General features: G+C 49.1%; 1 protein-coding gene across 12 annotated transcripts in view; it reads right to left on the minus strand.

The window, feature by feature from the left end:
* Nucleotides 1-19,376, minus strand: part of BMAL1 (basic helix-loop-helix ARNT like 1) — a 99,111-nt gene that overhangs the window by 1,048 nt on the left and 78,687 nt on the right. For 8 of the 12 annotated variants that reach the window (XM_036087892.2, XM_036087894.2, XM_036087889.2 and 5 more), the window contains 10 exons: nt 17,927-18,019; nt 16,461-16,578; nt 14,681-14,830; nt 12,035-12,281; nt 10,828-10,934; nt 9,408-9,558; nt 8,448-8,536; nt 6,826-6,934; nt 4,092-4,185; nt 335-437 (listed from right to left, as the gene is read on the minus strand). In XM_036087892.2, coding sequence (XP_035943785.1) covers nt 335-437; nt 4,092-4,185; nt 6,826-6,934; nt 8,448-8,536; nt 9,408-9,558; nt 10,828-10,934; nt 12,035-12,281; nt 14,681-14,830; nt 16,461-16,578; nt 17,927-18,019 — 1,261 coding nt within the window. Of the gene's footprint in view, nt 1-334; nt 438-4,091; nt 4,186-6,825; nt 6,935-8,447; nt 8,537-9,407; nt 9,559-10,827; nt 10,935-12,034; nt 12,282-14,680; nt 14,831-16,460; nt 16,579-17,926; nt 18,020-19,376 lie in introns of those variants that run through there. The other 4 variants (XM_036087895.2, XM_036087893.2, XM_078058384.1 and 1 more) reach the window with 2 other exon arrangements.

Below are 19,376 nucleotides of genomic sequence, written 5' to 3' on the forward strand. Positions count from 1 at the left end.
CTTACTGATCATCCTTCCAGGCTTCATCTCTGAACCTTCATCAGCTCTCCCAATGAAGAGCTGACGGCACAGGTGGGGGGACGAGCCTGTATGTATATAGGCTGCTGGAGTCTCCTTTTGAGCTCCAGGGACAAACCTGGAGGCTCCCTCCTCCCCCCTAACTCAACCATTAAACTCAACTTTGAAGATTTAAACCCATTTTAAACCTTTAAACTTAGTTTTTATCAAATTTATCTAGAACTAGCTTGTTTTACTCATTCAGTTCTTAAAACTAACTTTATGCCAGATGTTGTGCAAGCTCATTGTAGTGGAAAGGAGTAATAATGCTACTTACCAAGAATAGAGGAACTATCAGAATATGGATAACCTGGGTTTTCCTGAGCCTGCCCCGGTAGTAGGCCACTGGAAGGAATGTCTGGAGTCCCTCCATTTAAAATCTACAAACAAAAGTGAAGATTTCATATCAACAGTTTCAACCAGTAATGTACTCAAGATCATCAAGAAAATGAAGCATGTTGGAAAGGTAGGGGGAAAGTGTTCAGTTTCCTATTGGAGGATTTCAAACAAGAAACTGTTAGTAATGGTCACAGTAAGAAAAACCTCTTCCCAAAGTATTTTCTCTGTATAATTCAACCCACACAGGCACTTTAAAGGCTGAATGAAATCCCTAGAGCGTTCGATTATCTTGGATCACCTTATTCACATGATTAAGGCCAAGGACCAAATTACCTTGGTGAGCTGATTAGATTTCAGGAGAGGCAGTGATTTCAGATCTTGCCAGTAGGTGGCATTACAAATTTATTTTCCCAATCCAGCTTTTTGGTAGGGAAACCTTTAAGAATTGAGAACTCCAAGAACTTTTGCTTACATGTATTTATCAATATTTACTATATTTGAAGTTAAAACTAATAAATTTTTAAAATCTAATAAACTTATTAGATGTTAACATGAATAGCATTTTAATGAAAAATAGCTTTTCTAAAATAGCAAAAAGAAATGTCCTTTTTAAAAAATTTTTTTGCAAATCAAATGTCTGCCTTAATAGGATTTAACAGGATTCTCATTTTCTTCAGTCTATTTAGATGTCTGATTGAAGTATATGAAGGAAATCAGGTATGTAGTTGGGAAAGGGAGGTCCTATTTAATAGCTTTTTCCAATAACTTTGGTAGTCTTTGATACTACATCAAAACTCAACAAGTGGAAGTTTCTTAAAGATTAGGTGCAGTGTGGAATCGGAAACCATATCAATGAAATTCTTGTACTCTATTATATAAAAATCCATTGGTATACATTTGCATGATTTTGAAGTATCTTGCTGCACTGGTCATTTGGAAAACACTTGCTGATGTTGACACATTTCATTATAACTCAAAACATCCCCATTGTTAAAAGGTATTTCTGATGATGAGGTAATAGTAAGTTTTGGGAAGCTGTTGAGTTCAAAGTAGCAGATACAAGTTTTCCAAAAACTCTAATTTTTGCTTGAAAGCTAAGTTTTATCATGGGCAACAAATACTGTCAGCTGTCTTCCTTGAACTCACCAGTTCATTCATTTAAATGTATGCTAAATACCCAAGTCTGAACAACCATAGTTTGCAATAGTAAAAATGGTGTCCCTTGACGAAAGCAGTTCCTTTAGCTCATAACTTAGCACGCGGGTACTTTTCCCTGAGACGACCGACCATTGTACTTCAGTATGCAGCACAAGTGCTTTACGCATACTTCCCATTTTGTAACAGTGTTAAAAAGATTTACTCAAGGATTTTATAAACTATTTTTACTGCTTATTAAGGATATCCTTAAATGAAACTGGCTTGAATTTTTTTTTTTTTTTATTGTGAGTATATGGTGGTGAAGACTACACAGACTACTAGTACTGGGTGCTGCCACTGCCATGATTTTTGCCAAAGCACCAGCAGTTTTACCCAACGCTGCTTTTTGCGCTATTAGTTCATGTATCAACACAGAGGAAAAAAAATGTTTTAGATTATGAAAATAATTTTGACCTTGCAGATCCCTGAAAGGATCTTGCCTCCCGCAGCACCAGGGAGCTGCTGCTTTAACTGAACCTGCCTTAGTGCCTCTGGATGTCCAGACTCCTGGAACCTAGGAGGTGCACTCAGAGCCTCACTTTTTTAGCTTGACCCTGAATGAAATAACGGTCAAGCTAAATGGCTCATTTTTGGACCTGCTCAATTTAAAAGTGACTGGGAAGGGCTGGAAGCATGGTGCCACCTTTACTCTCCTGGCTTTGGTACAATGCTGCTGTCCTTTCTAACTCTCGTCTTGTTTAAGCTGCTCTTACAAGTCCTGTTACTGAGGGTCAGAATGTATTCAGAAATTTTTTCTGCCAGATCCATTTTTGTAAGCCCAAAGAAAAAAATTTTTCCATTAATGCCTCAAAAATACTTGGGGTTTTGTGACGTAGAGTACAGTATTAGATCTCTGAAGTTATTGGTGTGGAAAGAATCAAAAGTCAAGAGACCTGACTTTAAGTTTGGGGCTATACTTGTTAAATGATTAGCCCAGCATTTAATATTTGGGAGCTTAGATTTTGCCACCTATAAAGTTGTGAGGCTAAGATGAGAAAATGTACATAGAAGTTCCCTGAGTAATATTTAAGCACTATATTGGCGTGATAACCTTTCAAAACAGAGTAGTGGGATTCTTGGTAATACCAGGAAGTCAAGTGCCTAAAAGTTGAACTGAGAAGCAGAGAAAGGGATACCACCCCAAGGAGATGGTGGATCCAGTATGGAGGAAGGACCTAGGGATGTAACAGGAGAACAGGCCTAAGAGAAAAACCTGTAAACAGGGATTGGGGATGTACCAAGCCTAGGCTTTATCTGTTGGTGCTGTCTTCTGAGTCATTACCAAAGCCAGGCACTTTCACATATATTACCTCATAACGGGACTTCATATACAAAGATGCTGAGTGTCCTAACCTATAGGAGCCCTGTTATAAAACAAAAGTAGGGCTAAATAATTATACAGGGCCACACAGCTAGCACATGGCAAGGCCAGGCTTCAAGCCCAGGTCTGTCTTTCACTGATCACTCTTACCCATTAATTTAGTGACTTTGAAACCTTTGGTGGGGGTAGAATCAAAACTTATTTTCAAATAGAAATTTTTACAGCAGGTTCCTGTATAAAATAAAGCCACCCTGGTAGAAGCAGGAGTCCTTGCCCTCTCTACTCACTAACCACCCTTGCCCCATCCTACCTGGTAGCACCACAGCTCCTGGTAACCTGAGCCTCAGAGGAATGCAGTTCGGAAAACCCATATCCTGCTTTTGATACAGTTTGTGTTGTAGGAGTCCTGTCTATGTAAATTACAATATTCTTTCTCTCTGTATGTTTTGGGAGGTAGGGGAAGGAAGACTATGTCCAAAGATTTCTGGATCATCCTAACCTGTATTACCATCAGGCACTACAGATTTATGATTTGCAATTAACATGGCTCTACACTTGTAAATTCTCTGGCAAAGATGAAAACAGATGAGTGGTTTCTAAGCTTATTGATAGTGTAATCTTCTAGCCAACTCTTCATGAGCGCTGGCGACTGATACAGTACTTGTACCCAGTGCTGTCCTATCACAGGAAACCCAGGCAGCAGAGCCCCCACGTAGTCTGCAGCTGCGAAGGCATGGCTTGCCTTCCAAAGCACCAAAGTGCTCCTGCTCAGTATTACCGTTTCCCGTGCCTGCACTAGAGACTAGTGATATTTTCTCCCTTGAAAATTCTTGGCAGTGAACTAGATAAATTTTTTCTGTGAGGTACTCACTAATCCTTCCTTCATGGGAGCTCTTGAATTGTTCCCTCAATGCAGTGGCCTCCCCATTCCTTAGAACATTCCTTCTGCCTTCCCCTATTCACATGGAATAAATCCACTAAGGATATCAGCAACCTCTCTAGCTCCACCCAAATGCTTTATACCTAAACTCACACAGATGCCTTTATTTAAAAGAGGGTCCAACTTGTTTCAGCAACCACAATGGTAATCACATACTCCCACCCCCAACATTTCAGAACTTGGGCAAGAGGCTCTCCGGATTAAGAAGGACCTTACTCGAAGAGTCATCAGCCTTACCTTCTTGCCTCCTGGAGAAGAGGCATCAGGGGGAGGTGTACTTGTGATGTTTAATGGGCTGGAGCCACAACTGGAAGGTGAGGACCCTCTTATTCTGTCAGAGAAAAGAGGAGTTAGTTATATTGCCTTTCCTTTTCTTCAGTGGGGTGTCAGGGGTGGGGGGTGGGAACGAAGGAGGATGAAGAACTAGAATAGGGATTGGCAAACTTTTCCTGTAAAGGGCCAAATAGTAACTGCCTAGGCTCTGTAGGCCAGAAGGTCTTGATCCCAACTACTCAACTCTGCCACTGTAGCTTGAAAGCGGCCATAGACAATATGGAAATGAATGGGTGTAGCCGTGTTCCAATAAAATTATGTTTACAAAAACAGGCAAGAAGCTGTTACTTATCCCACAGGCACCTGATCTAGACTGCAGTCCCTGGAGTCCAGCATCTCACTGACAAAGCCTTAGTTTAGAGTTTGGATTTCAGGTTGTTGAGTTTCAAGTAAGTGGCCAGTTTCATTTCTTACAGAATCCAGATCTCAGAGTTGGAGGGGACTTGAGGAGTTCAACCTCTATCTTTGATACCATAAACTAGAAACCACAGCAAGTGCTTTATCCTCTTCCCTACAAACACTTTTCAGCTAGTGAATACTCTTAGGAAATGGAAGGTGCTGGGGTGGCTCAGCTACACCTAGAAAGTAGCCTTGCAGTAGGAGGAGTAGAAGGACAAGGAGGAGGGGTAGGAGTAGGGCAACTGTTCCCACCGCCTTCGAAAGCAACAGGTGATGAGCAGTGGGTCCAGGCCCCCTCAGCTGGTAGGTTTCTCCGCATAGGAGATTAACAGAGAGAAAGTCTTAGGATTGTAAACCCACACACACGCTTGTCAGGCCGAGGGAGCTCAGGAAAGGCAGGAACGGCCTGGCGGGGAAGCCTGCGTACGGGGGCAGCTGTGTGACCACCAGGCCCTTAGTGGCTACAGGGACGAATGCAGCTTCCGGGTTACCCAGGCAGCCCGCTCCCAAGTGCTCAGCAGTCCTCTGGCCATTGGCCTGTGCCGCCTGTTCTGTAGACTTGGGAGTGAATAAGCTTTCTCCAGGATCATAAGCTCCTCAAAGGCAGGATACAACTATATGCCATGCACTCTCAGCACACACAGATGGGTACTAATGGCTTACTAAATTGCCGAATGTCTCCCATCTTCCTTTACTTATGTCTAGGAAACCACTATTTTCCTGGGTTCCCCATCTTGGCATTGCCTTTTCATTGTTATTTCATCTTCTAGTCCTTAAATTACTGATTTTTCTTTGGGACAGTACCATCACTGAGGGATGGGCCTCATTCCTGGGTTATTAAGCATGTTCACCTTCATCTCTTCCTATTCCAATCCAACTTCCATATGCTTATGGCATTAACATAAGTTATTATTAACAACATTTTGGACATCTGTTCAGCATCCTACAATGAATGGGGTCTTACAATTTTTTTCCTGTCTAAACTTCTCAGCATTTTTTATTAGGATTCTTAGCAATCTCCCTTCCTTGCTTCAGCTCACACACTCTCCCTTTTTTCTATTTTCATAAAGAAAGTAGACTTCTCAACCATTGTAAGATCCTTGAGGTCAAGGACTGTTTTACACTGTTCTTGGATGGTTTCAAGCAAGGCACAGAGTATGTCCATAGTGGCCAGTAAGAATCTGATTGTCACTGCACTCTGCCCTGACATCTTCCTGAAGTAGACCCAAGAGGTCATAGCCACCATTCCCACAGGGCTGGAACAGAACTGTCCTGCCCACTGGGATAAGAGCCCCTCTATGGCCAACTAGAAAACAAGACCGGCTTTCAGTTCTCCTGAGAGAATCAATTCAGTGGCAGCAGGGAATAACTTTTCCCTTCTCTTACTATGTTCCATTAAGCGTGCATTCCTAAGGGCCTGGTTACTACCCTCTCCATCCCCCAAATTCAGATGAACATGTAACTGCTTCCCTCTTAATCACTACTCTTAAAGACTCAGATTTAAACAACAATTTTTGGGCACTCACCATATGTCAGTTTCTGTTCTAGAAACGTTCCTGAGACCTCTCACACTCCTAAAGCAATCCTTGAGAGATAGTTATTACCCGCCTTTTATGGCTTAACTCAACAGAGACCAGAAGTTAAGTGAATCTCTTAAGCACAGCCAAGTAGAGGTCCAGAACTCAAACCCAAGTAAACTACTTCCCCTCTCTTTCATATGGAAAAGAAGCCCTCTCAAGAGAGCTTCTGCTTGGTCTCTATTACTAAAGCTAGGCAGCTTTTTGACTAGAAGCAGCTAATGTTTTGTTAAGGCCCAGATCACGGACTGTCACCGCTCCTGCAGTCCTGTATTGTTAGTGTTCATCCATCCTCATTAGCCCCTTGAGTCATAATACAAAGTAATAAGAAAATTGAGTCTCCCAAAGAATTCCCTTTAACTCTGGCCTGTTTGGGTTTCACTCTTTAAGGCAAGGTTTCTCAATCTCGGCACTACTGGCATTTTGGACTGGAAAGTTCTTTGTTGGGGGTGGGGGAAATGGGAGGGAGGCTGCCCTGTGTACTAAAAGATGTTTAGCAAGCAGCATCCCCGGTCTCTATCCACTGGAATGTTTAACAGCAACATCCTACCCGATATGACAACCACAAATGTCTCCAGATACTGCAAAATATCCCTTGAGGGGTAAAATGCTTTGGGTAGAGAACCACTGGTTTAAGGGTGCAACTAGAAGGTGTTACTTGCCTGTGGATCTCCATGATTTCTTCAGCAATCATTCGACCTATTTTGCCTGCCCCAGCCCTGGTTCCCCCTGGAATCCCTGGAACAGTGGGGTGGGTCCTCTTTGGGCCACCTACAACAAAGGAATCTGAGAGTGGGAAAGGGCAACCAAGGAAGAAATGCTATTATGAGTTAAAACCAGTTCATCTTGTGATCCACTTGAAGTTCAACCTTCAGGTTATGCCCCAAGGGGCAACAGAGCACAGCTTGTCAGGAAAAGGCATTCCAGCAGAAGGCTCAAGTCTGCATCCAGGATCAGACTCCAAAGCAAAGCATCTACTTCCCCTCCCGCACTCAACATCTGTTTCCTGACCACCACCGTATGCAAGCCAGGGTCACAGAGGTAAGTCAGCAGCTCTGCCCTCAAGGAGCTCACAGTCTAACAGGGAGACAGACAAGATGAACAATGGCTGGAACCAAGTGCGGTAAGCTTGACCGGTAAGCCCAAGGCACCCAACTCCTCCAGGGCCAGGGGCAGCTTCCTGGGAAAGTTTAACTCTGAGCTGAGTCTTGAGAGAGGACGAGAAATTAGCTTGGCAGAGAGGTGAGGACGGGAAGGCATTCCACCCACAGCCACCAATATACACAAGAGCACGGAGGGGGGACGAAACTTGGGAGACTACTCCAGGAGATCCCTCATGAATGAGGATGCAGGGGTGACAGATGACACCACAGGAGCTACCCATCTGATCCTGAAAGGTCTTGGGTACTGTACTAATGGATTTGGACGGGCTCCTGAGGATAAGGGGTGCCAAAGCACTTCCCACGGAAAAGGCACTTGGACTCGGTTACTGGAAAGTCCACTTCACGGAGAATGAATGACAGTGGAGAAAGGGGATTGGGTGGGGGAGTGAGACTAGGGTTAGAAAATTCTCTGCAATGATCCAGGCGACAGATGGGAGGGAGATGAAGTCTAACAGGTAGAAGGGACAGGATTTCGTGTTCAGAGAGAACGGGCGAGAAGGAGGAGTCAAGATTTCTGGCTTGAGCAACCAGAGGAGTGCAGAGACTGGGTTTGGAGATGCTGAATTTCAGGTGCTTTTGAGACTCCAGGTGGCTCTGTCCAGGAGGCAGCTGGAGAGACAGACCTAGAGCTCTGGAGACAGACCGGATGTAGGAGTCCCTGGTGGAGACGGGACTGAAGGAAGCCATGCAAGCAGAGGTGGTCCCGTGGAAGGATGAGTCAAGTGCAGAGAGCAGGGGCCAGGGCCGGGAGGGAGCCCCGCTCTGTATGGCGCATAGCCCGGTGCTGACAGACACCCTCCGCCCACCACTGGAGCCAGTGACAGTCACCAGAAGGCACCACGTCCCAGTCACTGGGCAACATGGGGGAAAGCCCAAGAGGAGCAGGGAGTTTGCTGTTTCAAGGGCTTCCAGGGTCCAGGCAGCCTCAGGAAAAGCAAAAATTAAGCTCCCTGTATTTCAGGCTCAACAGAGAATATGAGAGGACAACGTCCTTAGTGCTCATCCCCTGGAGCCTCCTTTCTTACATGCGGGCTGGGGACACCAGCTACTTGGGGACAGGGTACGCTGGCCAAAGCGGCTTCTCACGGGCAAGCCCCGATGCCCCTGCAGCCCATAGTTACCTTCTCCAGAGGGCAGCATGCTGTCCATGCTGTGGGGGGACGCTGTGAGCTGCGGGAAGGCTGGGTCCCCGCCTTCCAGGACGTTGGCTCTGTGAACATCCCAGCAATAAGGAAACATGAGTCAGGCCTGCTCAGAACTGTGCACCTTTCACCTTGGCCAAGGTGTCCGGTGTCCACTCTGGACCTGGACAGGCCAGAAAAGGAAGTGTCTGTCTGAGTGTCAGCGGGGCTCCTCGCTGTTTGAGGACAGGACGGGCAGCATTCCGGCCTTGGGCCGCACTGCCTGCCTGGGCCTTCCTGGTCCGTACGGGACACACGGTCCAGCAGGGAAGGGGACTGTGGCCGCCCGCGGCCCTCGCTCCGAGGCCTCCTCCCCCGCCAGTCTGCAGGGGCACCTCGCCCCGGCCCCCCCCCCCGCCACTCGGCTCCAGCCACGGGGGCTGGGTCCGGACACCACGGGGAAGGAGATGTGCGGAGCAGTTCTGGCCAAAGAGCAGGTCCTCCCCTTCTCGCCTAGCTGGGGGCCGAGCCTCTGAGGCAGGCTTCCGGCTGCCAGCACTGGGGCCGCCGGCCTGGCGGGCGCGGACACCCGGCCATCCGCAGCCCGGGCTGCTCTGAACGGACCGTCAACCCTTCCGTCCACGGCAGCACCAGGGGCGCCCAGGGCGCAGGGCCGCCGGGACTCGAACGCTAACTGCTGCACTGGGCAGGAAACGCTGCTGTCTCCTGGCGCAGTTCCCCAAGCCAGGGGCCTGCGCGGTCTCCGTACGGAAGCGTGGTCTGTGTTAACAGCCCTGTGGGCTTCTGCCAGCCCTGAGGCTTCAGAGGGTATCAGCAAGCTAGTGGGGAAGGCTGGGGTACTCGCTGCCGCCCGCTCCCGCGCCCGCCTTCCCAGGGAGAGAGCCCCAGGCACCTAGAGCTCGGAAGCAAGGGAGCTTCTGATCCGGGGAGAACACTTACAAAACAACAGTGTTGGTTGAGACAATGTATTCGACTTCCTTGGTCCAAGGGTTCATGAAACTGAACCATCGACTCCGCAGCGTGATGAAAGAACCATCTTTGATTTTAAACTTATAGCAGTTAGTCGTAATCTTTTCTCTCGTCTGTAAAACTGAAAATGGAAAGAAGCCATGAATATGGTTCCCGCAGGCCAACATACGAAACCAGCCAAATCCTAAGTGTGCCAGGTTCCAGAGCCATCACCGTGTCATCAGCCCGGGGCGCAGGCCCTCGGAGAACGGGTTGTTTCCGAGGGCTTCATCCAGAGCCTTTCGGTTCATGTGTGAGTCCCTTGCTGTTGTTCAGTGTCTGAAACGAAGGCTATCGACATCGGACTGAGATGAGCCTTGAAGGGAGCAACAAAGCCTGATGGCGGAACAGCATTTTTAGGACCTCTGACTGCAGGGGGGTCACCCACCTAGTCAAACTTCATTCTTCCATGTCACAAACATGGTGCCGGCACCTTTCACGGGCCGGGCACTGGAGAGAGAAGGGAGACAGCACGCGGCCCTGCCCTCAGGAGAGGAACGTGAGAGGCAGCCACGCAGAGGAAGAGATCAGAGCCTCGAGGCAGGAGTACAGGTGTGTGGACAGGAGGGAGGGAAGAACCCAGCAGTGCCCGGCGAGTGGCACGGCCTGGTGGGGGCAGGAAATGAGATGTCCCTGATGCCTCTGCGGGCGGGGGGGTGGGGGGGTGGAGGGGGGTCAGGATCAGGAGGTGGAAGGTCTTGAATGCTGGTCACAGGTTTTAAAGGCAGGAAGTTTAAGAAAGGATGGGACGTTATCAAGCTTAATCATTGGGGCGTAAACAGGACAGCTACGGAAGGTGGAAGGTGGAAGGTGGGGCAGAAGGGAGCCTGCTAGGAGTCTGTCACAGTTACCGGCTGGCACGAGGGCCTGACCTAGGGTTGCAGCAGCAGAGGTGCAAGAAGGGGCCTCTTTGGAAACGCACGTCTGAGATGAATGAACGAGGGAAGGGCTCAGTACCGGCTCCTCTCTCGGGAGGCTGGTATGTGCCCGCGCCATAAATCAAGAGGGAAATACAGGAAGCATGGCAGGATTTTACAGAAAAGAGAATCAGATCTGTTTGAGCCATACCAAATCTTTACAGGGTCCGTGTAACAAGAACAAGGGATGCTTTCCAGAAAGCGCGCTGTCCTATGTACAGGAAACTGCTAGGCAGTCCAAGGTGGGTTCACTGTGAGGGGATAAACGGGGCCCGGGAACATCAGCCTCTTCTCAGACATGTTTTGGCCTGAAGACTCCTGGCCTGGCTGACTCCTACATCACTGGGGCAGATTTCTCTGGAACCTTCATGTGGACTAGTTTCAAAGCAGGGGGGCACCTTAAAGTTAAGACCTTTTGTACCCGCCCAGCTTACCTTGCCTATGACATTCTGCGAGATGTCCTATGTCATCTTGGTGAAAATATTCATAACATGATGTGCCTAGAAGTTCTTGTGGTAAATATGCCAAAATAGCTGTTGCCCTAGAATTTTTTTAAAAAAGAAAGTTATTCAGACAATTAACAGCATCTCTGCAGTGGATGAACCCCACTGCGCTGATGAGAACAAGGTCCAAGCTGGGTGGATGTATTTTTTTTGTGCAACTGAACTTAACCAAAACTCTAAAAACAGAGGGAAGAGAAAGAAAAGAAGCCTCTCAGAGGGGCCATTATCCCAAGAAAGGAGACTTAAAAATGGTAACTATAGTAGTCAGATAAAAATGTGATAGAAACCCAAACCTCAGGGCAAAGCTTCTCCATTTTATTACTTTTTTTTTTTTTTTATTTTTTAAATCAAATGGCCAAACATTAGAAGCTCCAGTGGCGGGGGCCACAAGGGCCTTGAAAAGTGGCGGCATCCTTTTCCTGCATGTAGTGACTATTTCTAATAGCCAGAAAACTTATCAGCCTGTGAATATTCTCAAGGAGGCCACAGAGAGCAAACTGGGCACATCAGGGTCCTCAGCTCAGGTCTACTACTACCACTCTGCTGTGAATGGGAGGCGGCCAGTCTTCAGGTGGGGCCCCAGGTCCTCACCCAGAAAAATGAGACTGGACTAGATCAGTATTGCCAACGGAGCTTTCTGCAATGGTGATGTTCTCGATTTGTGCCATTAGCCTCACATAGCGAAAGAGTACCCGTAATATGGCTAGTGAGCCTGAGGAACTTTTAGCTTAGTTTTAACCAAGACTTGAATGGCCGTATGAGATTACCATAGCCAACGACCATTGCATCGGACAGCTCAGGACTAGATCATCTTTTCCAAGTCCTACATTCCAGAATTTTAATCACAGCCATGGTTCTGAACATTCCACACACATTCAGACAACATCCTATGCCTACCATTTCTCTCCTGGCCATGGACATCGAACCACGATGTCACCTACTTAGCTGTCTCTACGTGCCAAAGAGTGTTAACGAGAAAATCTCTCTATCTATGATGATATTCCGAAGGGTCTCATTTTTTAGCAGAGATCCCCATCGCTTCCTTCTCTCTTTACCCTGATGGCCCAGCCTGCTCTGCTTTACTCAGACGTGAAAATCTTACACGATTAGTGTTCACGGGTAACACGCAGACTCTCACCTCTGGTCTACAAAAACAAACTTCCCGTCTATCGCGTGCCGAGACACGTACTCCATAGACTTCACCCTGATTTCCCCGTTCACCGGCTGCGGAACCACGTGAGAATGCAGGCGTCCGATGGCGACAAGGCAGCTGAGGTTACAGCCCTCGTTGTCCGGTTCGCTGTCCTCGTCCAGCCCCATCTTTGTGGGCGGCCAGCTCTTCAGGTACCCTGTGCTGTGGATGGTGCAGAAGCTCTTTCGATCTGCTAGAAAGCAAAGTCCACGGTCAGTGTCAGGCTGGGGGCAAGCAGGCTCGGCAGCCTGGGGCGGGCTGGGATGCGGGAAGGGAGTCAAACAATAAACAAGCTTCGCTCTCCGGAAGGGAGACTCCAAGGAGAGAGGAAGGCACGGAAGTGGGCCGCTATCATCCGGTGTCATCCGTGCGGGGCTGGGCCCGTTATGCCAAGAGCGTCACGTATACCAAGGAAGGAGTAGCTCCATCTACCTGGGGAGAGGAGGGCTGCCCAGGAAAACCAGGTAGGAGGTGGATCAAGAAGGATGAGCACCGGCTAAGGGACTAGAATGGGCGAAGGTCGAGAAGGTACAAAGCGCGGAGGCGCGTCCGGTACGAGAAACAACGGAGGGCTTGGCGTGGTTGAAGTGGAAAAGGGGGGCCTGGGAGGGGCTGGACACAGAGCTGGACAGGCAAGTGGGCGCAGATTACTGGGGTCTTAGACTATTTGCTAACAACCGTGTGTTTCTCAGACAGGGAATGGGGAGCTTCCAAAGGCACGTAAGTGGGGAAACAGCAAAAGCAAATGGTGCTTTGGACACTGCAGGAGCAGAGTGCTAGGGAAACCGGAGGGCTAAGGAGCAGGAGGAAGACAGGCAGGAGCGGAGACGGCGAGAGATGGGGAGGGCTGTGCTCTGGTGCCGCAGCGAGGACGGGCAGGCAGGGAAGCACGCGGGAGAAGCTTCTGAGAACTCCTGAGATTTGCTAGGGATATCAAAACATTTGGTACGAGAGAAAGAAAATGAAGGGGACCCCAACTTTTTTGGATTGCATGCTTGCTGCTCACAGACTCAGGGAAGAGAGAATAGAGAGTATGCTGCAGAGAAGAGGGAGGATTTCACCTGGGGACACACTCAGTGTGGAACCACCTGTGGATTTCGACAATAAACACATCCTTACGGAGGGTTTATGAAGCAGCGGGTCTGTGCTAGTTACTGGGAAACCGGGAAACCCATCAGACGTGCCAGCATGGAGTTTCTAGCCCCTGGGGGGAGACAGACGTCAAACAAGTAACCTGAGGGGGTGAGTGGCGGCCCCGGACGCCCAGCTCTAAAGGACTAGCTGGCTGAAGGCAGCTGGCGGGGGCCGGGGCCAGCGCGGACGGACGGAGACCTGGGGCAGAAAGGGGGGCGAGGCGCGGACAGGAAGTCGGCACAGCTGAGCACACGGAGTGGCGGGGGGTGGAGGGTGCACGGTCACGGACTCGCAGCTTCTCTCCAAGAGCAGCGGGGCACGCTGCAGGGTTTTAAACAGGGAGCCGATAGAAAGCTGTGCTTCCGAAAGATCATTGTGGCTGTTGTGTGGGGAGATGGCAAGTGTGAAGAGCCGTGGCGAGCGCGCAGGGGGGCCGGGGTCCGAGGCGGATACACACTTCATCACCGTAGTGGGAGACAGAGTGAACCGGGCTGGGGGTGCCTCCCCAGCTTCCAGTATGTGAACTGGGCAGCGACGGTGCCATTTACAGCACGGAGAAGCTCGGGGGGTCACTCTTACACAGATCATGTTTGAGGAGCCCGAGGATAGCGGAGCAGGCAGATAGAAGAAGTGGGTTTATGGATCCGGAGACTTCTCAAAAGAGAAGTCTGGGCTAGAAATCTAAATTGGGCGTTCCTGGCGTATACGTGACACGGCAAGCGAAGGGAGTAGATGACATTACCTAGGGGTCAAGTGTAGATAGAAAGGTGGCTCAGGACACATGAGGAGCCAGCAAAAGGAAGTCGGAAGAGGGCCTACCGTGGCAGAGGATGGGGGAGACGAGAAGAATGAGGTTTTGTGGAATCCTAGGGGAAAAAATATTTCAAGATGGAAGAAAAACGAAGTGTCCGTTGTGTCTAGCAACAGGACAGTCCTGGGTGAACTGAGCAGGGGTCATTTCGGTGGACGGGCGGGATGCTCGGCGTGGTTGGCACTGTGGCTGAGGGTACTCTTTCTCAACCACTTTAAAACAGACCGGATTTGAGGAAGCTTTCCCACAAATCACTGTCTGGGTGACAACCACCAGGGCTTCCCAATCTCTCCTGCTCCCCAAAGGCCCTCCCCTGTAGAGGGAGAATGGCACTGGCTGCAGTCCTGGGGTCTGCAAGGGACCACCGAACCCCTGCCCTGCTGAGCACAAAGCCAGCCTCCCCTGTATTAGGATTTTATTATTTTTTGAAAAGATTTTATTTATTTATTTGAGAGTGCCAGAGGGACAGGGAGAGAGACTCTGAAGCCGACTCCATGCTGAGCGCCAGAGCCCCACGCGGGGCTCGATCCCACGACCGCAAGCTCATGACCTGAGCTGAAACCGAGAGTCGGACGCTTCACCGACTGAGCCCCCCAGGAGCCCCCCTGCCTCACTGTATTAAGATTTTAAAGAAGTGAAGTGGTTACCTTTTTTCTTTGAGCAGGTAGAGGGGAAATCCTTGTCTTCCACCTTTACTGAAGGCCTGTTACACTTCATCCTACAGAAGAAAGAACGTCGTGCTCCAGAACATAATCGAGATGGCCCAGGGGTTATATCTGTTTTAACTGGAAGTCCAGCTGCAAATCAATACACAAAATGTGATAAACTGAGAGTAGTATTGTCTGTCAGGAGGGGGAGTGTGACCTTGAAGAAAGCCTCTTCTTTCCTGCCTCACTGTTTTATAATGACCACACCATTCCTCCTCAGTTTAGGCCATAAACGATGCAACATGGGGAAGTGGGCTGTCAATCTGGAAAGGTCTCCAGATCACCTCGAATGCAGCTACTGGTAGGAGGAGCAGGACCATGATCCTATGAACACTGGATACTGGTCTACACACCGTGTCCGGGGATAACACGCGCCCACCATGGGGGCGACCATCAGAGGAGGGGCCGCTGCCCGGGGCTCCTGCTGGCTGTCACCCCTCCAGCCTACCTCCCACAGCCCCCCCGGGGATCGGAATGCGCGCGGGCCCGCCCTCCCCCGCCCCTGCTCGGTTTGCTCCAGCCACAGGGCGGGCGCGACACCGGTGTGTCCATCCAGAAATCGCTTTCCCTGCTCTGTGCGTCTCTTCACCGCCTGGCACACAGTAATCATCCTTTCAAACGCACCTCAGCTGTCACCTACTCGGTGACGCCTGTCCTCGTGCCCACACGAGAATGAGTCGTCTGTTCTCTGTGCCTGGTACTATCTCTGTGGCAGTACCGAGTACGCGGGGTGCTGTCTCCTGGTCTCCCTGACTATATGGTGAGAGCCTTAAAGGCAAGGACCAAACATCACCTTCTTTTTCTCCTCACGTCACCACCAAAAACTGCCAGGGCCAGACTATAAAAGGCAACAGGTACCAGGGGTTGTGGTGAACTTTTAGGAACTTAATGAAAATATCCCAACACTGCCAATCGCGCCTACTGTGTGTCAGGAACTGCCCCACGGGCTCTATGTATATTAATATATTTAATCCCCGTAACTACCCAATGAGACAGGTACTATTTTGCAGATAAGGCAACGGAGGCACAGAGAGGTTAGGTAACTTGCTCAAGGTCACACAGCTGGAAAAATCAGGGAACCAGGAAGTGGTTGCCAGGAACCTGGCAATCGGACTCCAGACTCCACCACATTCTTAACTGCTGGAGCCACAGGACTGATGGGAGGAGGGCTACAGGGCCTCACTCAGGAGACATTGGGGGTGGGGGGGGGATGTGAACGGTGGTTCCGCTGCTAACGAAGGAAGCCAGGAGCGGGAGCCGACTAACGAGGAACCACTTTGGCCAAAGAAACTTTTATGTTTCACGTTTTCTTACTTTTATCTTAGGAGGCTGCATGTGTGTAACTCAGGTAAACTGAGGGAATTTTTTCCGGGGGGAAACAATCAAACTGGTGTGAGCCCTTGAAACTCAGGAGCATACAAGTGGGAAGTTCTAGATTCTGGGGGGGGACGGGGGGAAGACTGAAAACCAGAAAGAATCAAAGTAGCTGTTTTTCCTCTCAGTGGATTTGGACATTGAGTTGTTGCTTCTTTATGTGAAACAAAACAAACAAATAGGAAGGAAGGTGGAGGACTGCCTTGAGCCAAAGAGAGCACCTGTGACCCGGATAAAGGGGAGAGGAGGGGGGCCAGAGGCCGAGCGCGGGGGCCATAAGCGGCTGTCTTCGCTCGCGGTCAGAGGGAGCCCCGAGGACGCAGCCGCAGCCTTCTCCTGGACTCACTTTTTGCATCTATGAGCCGCTCCCGGGGCGCCGTGTCTGAGGACGAGAGCTGTTCCTTCACTTTGGCGATGTCTTTAGGGTGCAGGTAGTCAAACAAACTCTGACCGATCAGATCATTCTGCGGGGATGAAGCACGGAAACGAGTCAACGGCACATGGAACAGAACTTACCCAACAGGTGCTTTGCCTTTGTCTTTCTAAGCAGGAGAATTTCAAAGATTTCCCATGTGAACATGTACACCTGTCCAATCACTCTGCCTAGATAGAGACACAGGGAACGAGGCATTGGGAGTTTGGTTTTGATAACACACGAGGGGAAAAGGGCTTAATTATATGGATACTTCTATAAATAGTTCATGCTCCTCGAAGGCAGGAATCTTTCAGCTGCACACGTTCCCTTTGATTGATTTCTGATGCCCACGAAAGCCTTTCTAGGGACACAGGACATGGGTGCAGACTCTAGCCCGAGTCTCCGTGCTCTTCAGCCGCAACCACCTTCATAACTTTGCTCGAAGACCAAGAAGAGCAAGACACTGTGGACACATTCAACTTACATCCCTTCAAATGTATACACATGTTTTTTTTGATTCTTCTATTCTGCTGCCTTACCAACTTCCCGTGCAAACACCAGCAGGTGAAGGAGTAAGTGAATGAATGGATGAGTAAAAATGCTGGGGACAGAGTAAGTGAAAAACTCTACTCTAGAAGCTTTTGGGAATGTTTATCTTATTTGATCCTATGAACAATCATAAAAGGTAGGGGTTATTAGGGTCTTTTTTTTTTTTTTTAGAGGAAGCCAAGGTTCAACAGAATTAAAAAGGGATACATCATCACAAAGTATCGGTGGATTCCCAATTGCTTTATTCTCCAGTATTCTATTACCTGCCTTTCCTTGTTAGAGAGCCCCTTGCCTCCCGCCTCCCACCCCCCTTCAGTTGTGGCATAGTCATTGGGTGGCAATAAGAAAGTATAAAGCTGCTGATGAGATCACAGTTAAACCTTCCTGTGAGGGAAACGTGGAACATATGCGAAAGTCTTTTTTCTAGGGGCCCCTGGGGGGCTCAGTCGATTAAGTGTCCAACACTTGATTTTAGCTCAGGTCATGATCTCCAGGTCGTGAGATCGAGCCCTCCATCGGGCTCCGCACCGAGTGCAGGGTCTGCTTAAGATTCTCTTTCCCTCTGCCCCTCCCCACCATGCACACATGCACACGTGCTCTCTCTCTCTCTCTCTCTCTCTCAAAAATAAATGAATCTTTAAAAAAAAAAAAAAAAAGATTTTTTTTTCTAGGTTTAAATTCATTTCTCTGTTAAGAATGACAAATTTTCTGGAAGAAGCACTGGGTGTGTGTGGGCGGACGATACAAGCATCTTCCACGTGACTTGTATATCATAATCATTCTAAAACATGGGGTGACCTTTCCGGCTGCTGTGGGGCTGCCCACCACCAGCCCGACAGGAGTCATACCTGACTGTAGTTGAGGATCTTGAAGACAGACTCAGAGACAAAGAGGATCTTCCCTCGGTCACATCCTACGACAAACAAAAATCCATCTGCTGCCTAATCAGGAGAAATGGATAATCAATTTATCACACTTTAGGAAACACGATTTGTAATCACTCTGATAGCAAATAAGGACTTGTCTGCTAAGTATCCAAAGCAGAGAACTGTCCTCATTGACAGTCACAGGCTGCTCACAACTAACGCATCAGGAGAGGAGGAAGATGCTCTCCAAGGCAGGTCCGGACACACGGATCATCTAATGATTATAGGGGACGGTCCAACTGAAGTAATTTCTGTTACAACAGTGAATTCACTTTAAGACTTTTCCTTTGAGGGTATCAAGGTCCGGAGAAGTCCTATTTTATTGCTTTAATTATAACTATGTAGAATCATAGAATCTGAGATTGAAAGGAACCTTTAAGATCAAAACCCCCTCTCCTGTATCCTGACCACCATCTGTCCTCAACGTGAACACTTCCGCGTACAGAGCACGCTCTCGAACAGTGCTTCTCAACCTGGGGGGTGGGGTGTTGTTTGTTGTTGTTTTTATGCTCATGGTCTGGGGTGGGGCTGGATCAGGAGTCTTGTTCTCACCCCTACTCCAAATGATTCTCATGTACAAGGATTGAGAACTACTGTTCTTGACTATCATTTCTTGATCCAGGGCTGGGCTGCTTATATCCTAAGGGAGACAAGAAAAGCAAAGCAAAAATTTCCCCTGCATTCTTCGTCCCTCTTCTTCACCTTAAGTACAGGTAAAAATCTAAAGTCCCGGGACAGGCGGCTACCGAGGCCGGACGCCGTTAGGCTGAAGCGGGTAAGCACTGGAGCCGTAGCGCCTGAGACACTAGGCTCCGCGGGGTGTGTGTGAAAGCTGCCCACAGCTCTGCAGATGGCCAGCCCCTCGGCCCCTGCTGGGGGCTCCCAGTGACGGGGAGGGGGCTCCACACTCAGTCACGTACTTGCATTCATGCTCTGCTCCCACAGTTCTAATTCAACATCTTGCTTTATTCACCAGTCCTCGGTCTCTTCTGGGGAAAAATCTAGAGAAACTCTATTCCCCTTTCCACAAAAGGGCCTTGGGGGATGTAATATAATTCAAAGAAGTAGGAGACGAGTTAATGTGCCGGAGGAAAATCACGGCACACGCACCAGTGTGGCCATGACGGCGGCAGCAGGGACCGAACCACCGCCGCTGGGACTGCGCCTGGCCCCTCGGCCGGAAGGGAGCTGGGGCTGAGCTCTTCCTAAGCTAGCCCAGGGGCGGGGGAGGACAGCGGAGAAGAAGAGACTTTCCAAGCACCATCTGCTGGAAGCCTCATCCAGTCAAGAGCTAGGGTATTAATAACTTGCAGGCAACCTCCCATCTCACAGGAGAAGTGTTTTGAGGCTTTTCACGGATGAAGTGAAGTGG

This window comes from Halichoerus grypus, chromosome 11, assembly GCF_964656455.1.
Source record: "Halichoerus grypus chromosome 11, mHalGry1.hap1.1, whole genome shotgun sequence".
NCBI classification, from domain to species: Eukaryota; Metazoa; Chordata; class Mammalia; order Carnivora; family Phocidae; genus Halichoerus; species Halichoerus grypus.